Source organism: Balaenoptera borealis (assembly GCF_965194805.1).
Source record: "Balaenoptera borealis genome assembly, chromosome: 20".
In the NCBI taxonomy this organism is placed as follows: Eukaryota; Metazoa; Chordata; class Mammalia; order Artiodactyla; family Balaenopteridae; genus Balaenoptera; species Balaenoptera borealis.
The window spans coordinates 22,068,035-22,082,011 of record NC_138879.1 but is presented as its reverse complement, the minus strand read 5'-3'; the positions used below and the strand labels follow the sequence as shown (position 1 = coordinate 22,082,011).

Here is a 13,977-nt window from a genome sequence, read left to right as displayed (position 1 = left end):
TCGTTAATATGGGGTATCACATTGATTGATTTGCGTATATTGAAGAATTCTTGCATCCCTGGGATAAATCCCACTTGATCGTGGTGTATGATCCTTTTAATGTGTTGTTGGATTCTGTTTGCTAGTATTTTGTTGAGGATTTTTGCATCTATATTCATCAGTGATATTGGTCTGTAATTTTCTTTTTTTGTAGTATCTTTGTCTGGTTTTGGTATCAGGGTGATGGTGGCCTCATAGAATGAGTTTGGGAGTGTTCCTTCGTCTGCAATTTTTTGGAAGAGTGTGAGAAGGATGGGTGTTAGCTCTTCTCTAAATGTTTGATAGAATTCACCTGTGAAGCCATCTGGTCCTGGACTTTTGTTTGTTGGAAGATTTTTAATCACAGTTTCAATTTCATTACTTGTGATTGGTCTGTTGATATTTTCTGTTTCTTCCTGGTTCAGTCTTGGAAGGTTATACCTTTCTAAGAATTTGTCCATTTCTTCCAGGTTGTCCATTTTATTGGCATAGAGTTGCTTGTAGTAGTGTCTTAGGATGTTTTGTATTCCTGTGGTGTCTGTTGTAACGTCTCCTTTTTCATTTCTAATTTTATTGATTTGAGTCCTCTCCCTCTTTTTCTTGATGAGTCTGGCTAATGGCTTATCAATTTTGTTTATCTTCTCAAAGAACCAGCTTTTAGTTTTATTGATCTTTGCTATTGTTTTCTTTGTTTCTATTTCATTTATTTCCGCTCTGATCTTTATGATTTCTTTCCTTCTGCTAACTTTGGGTTTTGTTTGTTCTTCTTTCTCTAGTTCCTTTAGGTGTAAGGTTAGATTGTTTACTTGATATTTTTCTTGTTTCTTTAGGTAGGCTTGTATAGCTATAGACTTCCCTCTTAGAACTGCTTTTGCTGCATCCCATAGGTTTTGGATCGTCGTGTGTTCATTGTCATTTGTCTCTAGGTATTTTTTGATTTCCTCTTTGATTTCTTCAGTGATCTCTTGGTTATTTAGTAACATATTGTTTAGCCTCCACGTGTTTGTGTTTTTTACGTTTTTTTCCCCTGTAATTGATTTCTAATCTCATAGCCTTGTGGTCAGAAAAGATGCTTCATATGATTTCGATTTTCTTAAATTCACTGAGGCTTGATTTGTGACCCCAGATGTGATCTATCCTGGAGAATGTTCCGTGCGCACTTGAGAAGAAAGTGTAATCTGCTGTTTTTGGATGGAATGTCCTATAAATATCAATTAAATCTATCTGGTCTGTTGTGTCATTTAAAGCTTCTGTTTCCTTATTTATTTTCATTTTGGATGATCTGTCCATTGGTGTAAGTGAGGTGTTAAAGTCCCCCACTATGATTGTGTTACTGTCAATTTCCTCTTTTATAGCTGTTAGCAGTTGCCTTATGTATTGAGGTGCTCCTATGTTGGGTGCATATATATTTATAATTGTTATATCTTCTTCTTGGATTGATCCCTTGATCGTTATGTAGTGTCCTTCCTTGTCTCTTGTAACATTCTTTATTTTAAAGTCTATTTTATCTGATATGAGTATAGCTACTCCAGCTTTCTTTTGATTTCCATTTGCATGGAATATCTTTTTCCATCCCCTCACTTTCAGTCTGTATGTGTCCCTAGGTCTGAAGTGGGTCTCTTGTAGACAGCATATATATGGGTCTTGTCTTTCTATCCATTCAGCAAGCCTGTGTCTTTTGGTTGGAACATTTAGTGCATTCACATTTAAGGTAATTATCGATATGTATGTTCCTATGACCATTTTCTTAATTGTTTTGGGTTTGTTTTTGTAGGTCCTTTTCTTCTCTTGTGTTTCCCACTTAGAGAAGTTCCTTTAGCATTTGTTGTAGAGCTGGTTTGGTGGTGCTGAATTCTCTTAGCTTTTGCTTGTCTGTAAAGCTTTTGATTTCTCCATCCAATCTAAATGAGATCCTTGCCGGGTAGAGTAATCTTGGTTGTAGGTTCTTCCCTTTCATCACCTTAAGTATATCATGCCACTCCCTTCTGGCTTGTAGAGTTTCTGCTGAGAAATCAGCTGTTAACCTTATGGGAGTTCCCTTGTATGTTATTTGTCGTTTTTCCCTTGCTGCTTTCAATAATTTTTCTTTGTCTTTAATTTTTGCCACTTTGATTACTATGTGTCTCAGCGTGTTTCTCCTTGGGTTTATCCTGTATGGGACTTTCTGTGCTTCCTGGACTTGGGTGGCTATTTCCTTTCCCATGTTAGGGAAGTTTTCGACTATAATCTCTTCAAATATTTTCTCTGGTCCTTTCTCTCTCTCTTCTCCTTCTGGGACCCCTATAATGTGAATGTTGTTGCATTTAATACTGTCCCAGAGGTCTCTTAGGCTGTCTTCATTTCTTTTCATTCTTTTTTCTTTAGTCTGTTCCGCAGCAGTGAATTCCACCATTGTGTCTTCCAGGTCACTTATCCATTCTTCTGCCTCAGTTATTCTGCTATTGATTCCTTCTAGTGTAGTTTTCATTTCAGTTATTGTGTTGTTCATCTCTGTTTGTTCTTTAATTCTTCTAGATCTTTGTTAAACATTTCTTGCATCTTCTCGATCTTTGCCTCCATTCTTTTTTTTTTTTTAATTATTTATTTGTTTATTTATTTATTTATGGATGTGTTGGGTCTTCATTTCTGTGCCAGGGCTTTCTCTAGTTGCGGCAAGCGGGGGCCACTCTTCATCGCGGTGTGCGGGCCTCTCACTATCGCGGCCTCTCTTGTTGCGGAGCACAGGCTCCAGACGCGCAGGCTCAGTAATTGTGGCTCACGGGCCTAGTTGCTCCGCGGCATGTGGGATCTTCCTAGACCAGGGCTCGAACCCGTGTCCCCTGCATTGGCAGGCAGACTCTCAACCACTGCGCCACCAGGGAAGCCCTGCCTCCATTCTTATTCCAAGGCCCTGGGTCATCTTCACTATCATTATTCTGAATTCTTTTTCTGGAAGGTTGCCTATCTCCACTTCATTTAGTTGTTTTTCTGGGGTTTTATCTTGTTCCTTCATCTGGTATGTAGCCCTCTGCCTTTTCATCTTGTCTGTCTTTCTGTGAATGTCGTTAAGTCTTATATACCCACCACCTGTGCTTTTGTTGAGACTAGATTCCTTACACCCTGCTATCACAACCTAGTTAACCTTGGAAAACTCTGCATCTGTTTAGGGAAGCTGTCTGCTTTTGTGAGCCGAGGTAACCCTAAACAGACCCTTTGGGAGCTAAGGTTGCTGGTAAACCCTGTATTCTCATACTATGTATTTCTAACTCTGTTCTTTATCTTGGCACACAATTCCAAAGTGAATAAAAATGATTCTACCTTATTTATGTTTTGTAGCTTTCAACTGGTTTTCTGCTTCTGAACACATGCATTCATCACAGTGATGCACTGTGGCAGAGATTCTGGGATGAGGCTGTATGTTCAATGTAGTCTGAAAAGTTAAAGCAACTTAAGGAATAATGATAAGTTTGTGAGCGACAGTACTGAAAAGAGAACTCTGAACTAGGGTGCTGCTGTTCCATTTGCTTTGGACCTAAGCAACTCTTTCGAATTATGCTCCTTCAGATTTTACCTAGAGGGCAAATCTTTGCCTCCAGATATAATCTCTAGAGGATTATGTAGATATACTTAAAACTTGTTATCCACAAAACCACAGTGGAATACCATTTCCCACCTACTCAGATGGCTAAAATGAAAAAGACACAGTAAGTGCCGGAGAAGATATGGAGAAATTGGAACTCTCCTACACTGCTAGTGGGGTTGTAAAGTGGCGCAGCCCCTCTGGAAAACAGTTTGATAGTTCCTCAAAATGTTAAATATAGAGCTACCAGATGACCAACACATACTTAAGAGAAATGAAAATATGTCCACACAAAAACTTGTACAAGATTGTTCACAGCAGCACTATTCATCATAGCCAAAAAGTGGAAGCAACCGAAATATCCATCAACTGATGGATAGATATACAAAATGTGGTGCAGCTATACAATGGAATGTTATTCAGCAATAAAATAGAATGACTTACTGATAAATACAACATGCACGAATCTTGAAAATATTATGCTAAGTGGAAGAAGCCGGTCACAAAAGACCCTTATGTTGTATGATTTTATTTATATGAAAAGTTTAGAATAAGCAAATCTATGGATAATATAATATAGTTCAGGTTTCCAGGGACTGGGTAGAAAGGGGCAATGAGGAATGAATGCTAATGGATGGGTTTTCCTTGGGGGATAATGGAAATATTCTAAAATTAGTGCTGATGGTTGCACAACTCTGAGAATATGCTAAACCCACTAAATTTTATACTTTAAGTGGGTGAATTTAAGGTATATGAATTACATAGCAATAAAATTATTTTTAAAAACTTCATTATCAAACTTAAATTTTGGTAGTGATGATGGTGACTTCATATATTGAATACATGGGGGGGGGATGTGTGTGTGTGAAAAATACCTTAAAGCAGTATACACCTGGTGCTATTAAAGAATATAACATACTTTTAAGGCTTTTTGCTGTATTTCTGAACATAAAGCAAATATAACACAGTGATTTTATGACAAATTAATTTGATATTAACCAAATGATATTAAGTCATTGTGTTTCAGAGTAATTGGGCACAAATGGTATTGCCATAAATGACTATTAGAACTACTGTTACCTAGCCAAAAGAATGTATACTTCTCTATTTCCCCTCTGATTTTTTTCAGTATCTGTAATCATCATTAGTGTTTTCTGTTACCAAACATTTGGTTTTCTCTGTTACTGAATAAAACTCATTTTCATCACTTACTGATATGCATGTGCTAAAAGAAGAATTTACACCTCATGCCCAGTAACTTGGATTTACTTAACCTTTCAACTATAATATTTTTTCTGTGAGTAGTTTAACGCTGAGGCTTTCTGTGTTCTCTACTGGTCTTTTCCCTCCCTCATCACATGGCGATGTTCTGGCTGGTCTCATCCAGAGGCATCAAACACTGAGACTTGAAGTGGGTAACCTGGCCAAGCAACTACAGCATGACTACTCCAGTTTTGGTGGGGAAAGGAGTTCCTCATTAATGTTATATGTCATTGGAGAGAGGCAGGAAACAGTGGGAAGAAGAGGCCGTGGATTTTGGGTATGTGGGGTTGTTGGCATAATGGAAAGGGAGTAGTTGAGTTCAGAAAGGGCTGGATCATGTTTAGGCAGAAAAACAGATTGAGTTGCAAGCAACCACTGCTTCTTTGATCACCATTCTCCATCTCTGTTCGTAACCAACAAATAATACGTAAAAATATGTATGTGTTCCCTTTCGCAATAACTGATTTTAAAACTGAAACCAGTTTGATAAATGTTTACTGAACATCTCTTTTGTGCCATAGACAATGGTGTGTGCATTGCAGGGTTAGTTATAAAGGAAAACTGAGAACAATCTCTGGGAGAGTGAGATTGCTGTCTGGTGAGAAAAAGAAATCACAGATAATCTTCTGACCCTGAAGAGACAGAATTAGGTTTCTCTTTAGAATTGAGTAAATATTAGAACATAGGATTTTTAGTGGCAATAGAAAATACTCTGCCTGTTTTCTGATGCCTGAAATTCCCTTCACATGGAAACAATGTTGTTATTCTTTAAATTGCAATAATAGATTTAAAATACTTGATAAAGATAATAGATTTATTCCTAGTAAAGTATACTCAATCAAATATAAGCTTCTAACATCAAATTTTGTTGTGATTCAAGAGAGAAGAGTAGCATCAAAAGATATAAAAAGTATTTTATTAGACTGAGATCCTTGTTATCTTTTGTTGATAGGGAAAACTGTCTCATTCATTCCCAGCTCAAACACAGTGCCACTTCTTGCTATTGACACTCCACATTATTGATAATGTGGACAAATATATCACCTACACTGAAAACCTGGTAAGATTTACCAGATTCTCATTTCTCTGGTTTAATTTGTTTGCAGATGGATAGTGGAGCAGGATTTTGTGTCTGGAGTAGATATTTTTCTGCCAACACAGTGCTGTTTAGCTAGTTTTAAGAACTAGAATGTCATTTACATTTGAAGTGGTCTTTAGCCCAGCAGTGGATGGGTATTTCAAGTGCTGGGTTATTTGTTAAGTTCTTCCCTCTACTGGTCTTTTGGGAAATTTAATAGAAACCCCAGCTACCATGTGAGTGAAAATCAGTGAGAAATTATGTTCTCTGCCACAGATGTATACTTTTATGGAAATATGCTATTCGTTTTTCAGGAGAACAAGATCTTCAAACCCTTTCATTATGAATGGGGTTTGGTCTCCTTTCCCTTGAATCAAATATTTTTCAGCTAAAAATGTGTTATGTGGCTTAAATTTATAGTAGTAAACATAAATAAATAAGCAAATTTATTAGTAACTCTTCAGAAAGCATACTTTATAATTTTCTGAGATAAGGACATAGTAGCTTTGGAGTCACCTTAAATGATTAATTAGATCCATTCAGATTAGACTGTGTGCTAGTTTGGAGGCTAACTTGAATTTGTGTGTACAGTATGGAATTTGCTCAGCCTTTGAAAATAGTTTTTGGATTGATGACACATCTGTACTTTTTGGTCTCCTTACTTGAACTCTGTCTCTTCTCTGACAGTCAGTTATGTTGCTCCTCTATTCTTGCCTTTTTTCAAAAGCTATCTAAAGTTGAGTTCCTCTTCAGAATTTAAGTGGAAAGTAAAAAGTACAGGTCACACACAGAGAGAATTTCATACGGGTACTCAGTGGCATATGAGCCAAGCTTGGTAGCCTTTTGGAATAAAATAGGCAACTGGAAAATCTGATTCTGAATGAGGGCCTTGTACCTTTATGAAAATTACTTTTTAGATGGGAAATTGAGAAGTTTCTGGTCAGTATCTTTTTTGCCATTGGCCCAATTCTGTTCAGGAGTAAGGGGTTTAAATTTTTAGGCTTTTTGGTTCTCTAAGGAATGAGACTTTGGGAAATTCCCTCGTGATCCAGTGGCTAGGACTTGATGTTTTCACTGCCGGTGCCTGGGTTCAGTCCCTGGTTGGGGAACTAAGATCCTGCATGCCACACAGCGTGGCCAAAAAAAAAAGAGAGAGAGAGAGACTTCCTTACTGTATGAGAGTAATAACTAGGAAAAACATTATTTAGCTTGAATATGTCCCTAGTAAATATTGATACATGAAAACATTTCATATCAAACTTTCCTACAGGTGGTAACGAAGATTTGTCAAAAATCAAGGATCCAGTGTTTAAGCCAAATTATTCACCAGCCATTTACCAGATGAGTTCTGTAGCCTTGGCGCTGCTCCTTACGCTGCAGGGTTGATTATAAAGATAAGCCATAGTCCCTGCCCCAAATAAAGGGGAAGGGGCAGTATTGAATAGTTTGGACAAACTAAGTGCTTTACTTGTATTTATTTTGACACTTAATCTCGTAAATCTATTGCTAGATAGCCCTGTTTTTCTAATGAGGGAATTGCAGCTCAGAGAGGTGAAACCACTTGGCCAGTAATTAATGGATTTGAACCCAAGTCTTTCTGACTCTGAAATTTTACACAAACTGCCCTTCTGAAAGACAGGAATAAGTATAGTCAGGCTAAATATGATGATTGCTAGATCACTGCTATAACAAAGTGCTAATAAGACAGTTCACAAAGAAGAAAAATGCTATGTTATGTGAGGGATCAGTAGAGACTTTGTGAGGGGAATTTAGTTTGACCCTGAGAAGAAAGGAGAGACTTGGAGTTAGGAATCCATTTTTATCATCAGAACACCCTTATCTGAGAGAGACCCCAAATATACATTTTGGGTTTGGGAGAGTTGCCAAGCCCTGTCTTTAAGGTTTGGGTTAGAATTCTAGGGTTCCCAATTCTATTTTTAAGACCCCAGTCTTAACTATAAAGTTTGTAAAGGTGATACAGGAGTGTTTGCTACACCCTATATAGGACCACGATTTGAACTTGTTTTATTGACATCATCCCATTTTCTTCCTTCCCTACCTTTAATTATATTGCGGTGGGAATTTGAGATAGGGTGTCTTCAGGCTGATGTGGAAATAGTTCTATCCCTTCAACTGCAAGTTTGTACCAGGTGGCTGCTGAATGATTGGAAATCATTGACTTAGCTTGGAGACTCCAGACTTTGATAAAATGCTCATTCTTTTAGACAGTGTCCTGTAGTTTGGGAAATAACTCCTAAAAGTGTAAGAGGGAAGGGAATGACTGGGCATGGGGAGATTTTCCAGGCTTATGAGGTGGCTAGAGAAAAGACAGCAGAAATGAGAAAAACATATCATTCTATTTAAATCTTGGCTAGAGAGCCTGTTAAGTGTTTGGGGCAGGAAAAAACTGGGTTTGTGGCCTAAAATAATCATACAGTAGTCCTGACAGGCTCTTTCTCTCTGCCCCATTCTCCTTGGAAGGAGGAAATTGGAGCTCCTCCATCTTGAAGTGATTTTTATAAAAATCTTAATTCTGAGCAGCCAGCCTCAGTAAAACAATTTTGCCATCTCTTGGTTACTTGAACGCCCCCAAAATAAAGGTAAATGAAAATAAGACTAACTGCTTTTAGACCACAGTGGTCTTTCCTGAAGTTCTGTAACCATTTTTCCTAAAGGAATGGAGATGGTTCCATTTATCTAGAAGGGATTATTACTGTGTCAGTCTGTGTGTATGTACACATACATGTTTTGTATAGGTACTTCCCTTCTCCCCAACCCTTTTAGAGTTGATGGCTTTATCCCTGATTGTTCAGTATAATAGTTTGCACATTCACTAAGAGAGCTTGTGTAGTAATGCTTGCTTTATTTTTTTTTTCTCTTCCATTCTTGTTTTATTTTTTACTTTTTTTTTTTCTTTGTGATGTGACATTTTCAGCTGATGTATTGAAAGCAAATCCTTCTAATTTGGGAGCCCAGATCACAAGAGTGAGTTTTTCTACTAGTGTCTTTAGCTGTGTATCTTTTTTTGTGTGTGTCTTTCTACCCTTTTCCCCTCCCAATTCAAAAAGATTCAAAACACATTTCATAAATATTAGATAAGAAAATTCCTCTGTCTGTTGAACATCATGCCTTTCCAACAAAGCAATGTCCACTTTATGTTGGGTCAGATTCCTTTTCCCAATGCTATTGTAAAAGCATAGGTTAATGTATGTGTTTTGGTTTGTTTGCTTTTATATTATCTAGTATGTTGAAAATAATTTTAGTTATGTCTTCATTGCAGATAGATATGTCTGGAGTCTGTCATCAGTGTGTCATAACGTTGCTGTTTTTGTTTTGTTTTAAGGAAAATTATATATAGTAGCTTCTGAGAATAAAAGACCCATTCTTTTATCAGGATTTTAAGTAATACTTTGACTTGTCTCTACTCTCCCATCTCATTCCCTGGATGTTCCTCTCAGGGCCATGAAGGAATGAAAAGCCACACATATTACTCTCTAATTTCAGCAGACTGACCAGATGAAAGTGGTCAGACTGGTGAGCTCTGAACATGCAAGCACTGGAAGATGGTTTGTTTGATTAGTTAGCAAGAAAACTGTTCATGATGAAAAGAATAGCACCTTTTTATGGTGAAATAAAAGTATGCTTTCTATTAGTCCAAATGATTCAGATAACCTCCCCATGTAAGCTGTACATTGCTTTTTAAGATCTTACACCTGGGTAATTTTCTATACTAGCTTAACCCCTTTCTGTTCTCTTTGGCTTGTGTTATTACAATTTAACTCATGTTCTATTTGTCTAGTTTTGCATCCTGGAAGAGCAGGTGATTAAATAGTCGCTTTTCTTTTCTTCTAGTGTTCTTTTCTCCTAGTGTTGCTTGTTGCTTCTGAAATTATTTAATTTTGCCCAATAAAGCAAATGGTATGCTGTCCTAATTATGAATGCAGATACTCCAAGTGCTTTACCCAAAGTAATCAGCCATTGTGTTTTCAATTACCATAAGAGAGTATAACAATGTATTCTACGCTAGTGCTATAACCATTGATTATGGGTAAATATTCTGAAAGCCTTGCTTTCAGGATCCCCAAGTTATTCTAAATCACCCATTCCCTGTTCCTTTCTTTTGTTACCCAGAGATTGAAAGATCTCAAGCAGAGAGAGTTTGCTCGAAATGTCTCTTCAAGATCCCGCAAAGACGAGAAGAAGCAGGAGAAAGCCCTACGGCGGCTCCACGAGTTGGCAGAGCAAAGAAAACAAGCTGAATGGTGAGGACATTTTCTCTACGAGCATTCTACAAATAATTATAACCCTTAAGATTTAAGAGTTATAATCTGTTTTTTTAAAAATTGAGGTATAATTGACATATAATCCTTCAGTTTTTCTTTTCTTTTTTTAATTTTATTTATTTATTTTTGGCTGCATTGGGTCTTCATTGCTACGCGTGGGGCTTTCTCTAGTTGCGGTGAGCGGGGGCTACTCTTCGTTGGGGTGCGCGGGCTTCTCCTTGCGGTGGCTTCTCTTGTTGCAGAGCACAGGCTCTAGGCACGCAGGCTTCAGTAGTTGTGGCACGCAGGTTGAGTTGCTCCACGGCATGTGGGATCTTCCCGGACCAGGGCTTGAACCCGTGTCCCCTGCATTGGCAGGCGGATTCTTAACCACTGCGCCACCAGGGAAGCCCAATCCTTCAGTTTTTAATAGATCCTTCTTTCAGGGACTTCCCTGGTGGTGCAGTGGTTAAGAATCCACCTGCCAATGCAGGGGACACGGGTTTGAGCCCTGGGCCAGGAAGATCCCACATGCCACAGAGCAACTAAGCCCATGCGCCACAACTACTGAGCCTGCGCTCTGGAGCCCACGAGCCACAACTACTGAAGCCTGCGCGCCTAGAGCCCATGCTCCGCAACAAGAGAAACCACCGCAATGAGAAGCCCACGCACCGCAACGAAGAGTAGCCCCCGCTGGCCACAACTAGAGGAAGCCCACGTGCAGCAACGAAGACCCAACACAGCCAAAAATAAATAAATAAAAAATAAAATAAATTTAATAGATCCTTCTTTCAAACTAAAAGCATATCTATACTTGGAGTATAACATATTGCTTAAGAATTTGCACTCCTGAGGCCGTATCCTATGATCTTTGTGACCGTAGTTATCCAAGCTCTTTGCCTCAGTTTCCTTATCTGTAAGATGAAATGATCACAATTTATTTCTTATAGTTGTTGTGAGAAGTCATTAAGTTGTTATATCAAAGTGCTTATAAAAGAGTTCCTAGCACATAGAAGATGCTCAGTAAATCAGTAAATTATGCAACAATTATTATTCCCATTTTCCAACTTTTTTTTTCTTTTTTTTTTGACTGCCCTGCACGGCTTGCGGGATGTCAGTTCCCTGACCAGGGATTGAACCCTGGGCCACAGCAGTGAAAGCGCCAAATCCTAACCACTAGACCAGGGAATTCCCCTCCAATATTATTCTTATGTAGAAAAGCATATACATCACAGTATTCTACTGGGCACAGATTCAAGTGTTGTAACTGCCTTTTAAGTACTATAGAGTAGAGTTAGAACTAAACATTAAAACCTAGGAAATTCTATCCATTTATTTCTCTGTAGATTCCTGCCTTCTTGAGTGTTGTTTTTAATGTTCCTTCATGGTTCTTGATGATAAATTTGGGGCTGGTGTTTAGCCTTAGGTGGAATTTATCCCACCTAGGGCTGAATTTCCAAGCGACTAGACTTTGGGGACCCAGTCTTTGAGCATCTGAGAGTTCATGAGGTATGGGCCTCAATCCGAAGGACTTAGGTCCCTATGTTTGTTTTTAATGGCTGGCCAGTAACAAAGGAGGAACTGGTTACGGTGGAAGGAGAAGCTATGACTGTGGCTTTTAAAACTTTACAACCAAGTTGGGGCCAGAGTTTCCAAGATCATAGACTTTCTGGATTTTTGTCTCTGGATCCTTTTACTTATTTACTTCTCTTGTGTTTTGGAGGAAGGAGGAAGGGAAAGAACACATATAGTGTAAGTTTTGAAACAGAATTAACCCATGAGCTCTAATGTTGAGTTAAAATGCCTATTAAACTGGTTCTGATTCCTTCTTTGGCAGCTCTTTATGTTAAACACATTCCTCTTGGACTTGTAGCAAGGGTACCTCCTTAAAAATATATATACTACCTCGGACTTCCCTGGTGGCACAGTGGTTAAGAATCCGCCTGCCAATGCAGGGGACACGGGTTCGAGCCCTGGTCCGGGAAGATCCTACATGCCGTGGAGCAACGAAGCCCGTGTGCCACAACTACTGAGCCTGTGCTCTAGAGCCCACGAACCACAACTAGTGAAGCCTGCGCGCCTAGAGCCTGTGCTCCACAACAAGAGAAGCCACCGCAGTGAGAAGCCCGCGCACCACAATGAAGAGTAGCCCCCCTTCGCCGTAACCAGAGGAAAGCCCTTGCACTGCAATGAAGACCCAACGCAGCCAAAAATAAATAAATAAATAAATTTATTTTAAAAATAAATCAAATATTAAAAATATATATACCAGACCACTTTCTAGTTCTGGACATATTTTATTTCATTTTTATTTGTTTATTTTTTTATAAATTTATTTTATTTTTGGCTGCATTGGGTCTTCATTGCTGCACATGGGCTTTTCTCTAGTTGCGGCGAGCGGGGACTACTCTTTGTTGCGGCGTACGGGCTTCTCACTGCGGTGGCTTCTCTTGTTGCGGAGCACGGGCTCTAGGCACGCGGGCTTCAGTAGCTGTGGCACACGGGCTCAGTAGTTGTGGCTTGCAGGCTCTAGAGCGCAGGCTCAGTAGTCGTGGTGCACGGGCTTAGTTGCTCCGTGGCATGTGGGATCTTCCCAGACCAGGGCTGCTCGAACCCATGTCCCCTGCATTGGCAGGCGGATTCTTAACCACTGCGCCACCAGGGAAGCCCTGGGACATATTCTAATACGTGTTTTTCTTTGGTAGTGAATGTTTTATTATTTATTTATTTATTTTTTGGCCACGCTGTGCAGCATTAGTTCTGTTTTAGAAATAAACAGTTAAAAGATGACCAAGTAATCTCTTGGGAGAATAAAAGAAGGTTTTGGCCCATCGTCAGGTCTTTCATTGTCCTAGGAGTAATGCGTGACCCCATAGTGTTATTGAAGTAGCGTGGCAAAGACTAAGCAAAAGGTCAAAATAAATTTTTAAAAATTCAATTTGAGGGTTTCTTTGCCATGGGATAGGTTTTGTGACACAGTGAGAGTATCTCTTGCTGCCTAAATCTTGTGGGTTCCATCCCACAATAACAACAGTTCAGATAGCAAAGGGGATACTATATTATCCAAATATATTTGGTCCCTGAGTTTAGGGCAGCTAGTAGCTAGGGTTTAGATTAAAAGGACTTCATCCAAATAATTCTCTTCAGTTCTTGAGTTTGGCTTGAGAGATACCTGTATAATCCACACACTGTAAAAATTTCAGACATGACAGGAGTTTAAAACACTGGCTTTGAGGTTCCTTGGTGCTCCTGTTTTCAAAGCTGAGAAGGTCCTTGGTAGAATTATGATCACTGTATGGAATGCCCAGAAAGTATCACAAAACTAAAGCTGATGCTTGGGCATGGTGCCAGGAGATAGGCACAGACTCTTAGTTTCTGTAACAGACATACTAACCTAACCACAAACCATCATAGCGTAGCACAGTGGAGGTTTCTGACTGTGTTCAACTCAGGGAATAGGCATGTTTTTAAAAATTGAAATTTGAAAGCACAGAAGAAATTGAGGGTTTTTTTGTTTTGTTTTGTTTTTTAGCTGTATGAAATACAGTTGATCCTTGAACAATGTGGAGGTTAGGGGTGCCAGTGACCCCCAGCCCCCCCACACGCCTACACAGTCAAAGATCTGTGTATAATTTTGTAGTCAACCCTCCGTATTTGTGGTTCCACATCCACGGATTCAACCAACCACAGATTGTGTGATATGTATTTATTGAAAAAAAAATCTGTGCATAAGTGGGCCCTCGCAGTTCAAACCTGCAAACCTGTATTCAAGGGTGAACTGTGCAACCTTTGTGAAT

At 39.0% G+C, this 13,977-nt stretch overlaps 2 protein-coding genes across 12 annotated transcripts in view; one reads left to right on the top strand and one right to left on the bottom strand.

The window, feature by feature from the left end:
- GRN (granulin precursor) overlaps window positions 1-13,977 on the bottom strand; it is a 257,459-nt gene that overhangs the window by 199,098 nt on the left and 44,384 nt on the right. The window lies entirely within an intron of this gene.
- GPATCH8 (G-patch domain containing 8) overlaps window positions 1-13,977 on the top strand; it is a 113,766-nt gene that overhangs the window by 93,075 nt on the left and 6,714 nt on the right. For all 11 annotated transcript variants that reach the window (XM_082374368.1, XM_082374362.1, XM_082374366.1 and 8 more), the window contains one exon: window positions 10,050-10,180. In XM_082374368.1, coding sequence (XP_082230494.1) covers window positions 10,050-10,180 — 131 coding nt within the window. The remainder of the gene's footprint in view (window positions 1-10,049; window positions 10,181-13,977) is intronic.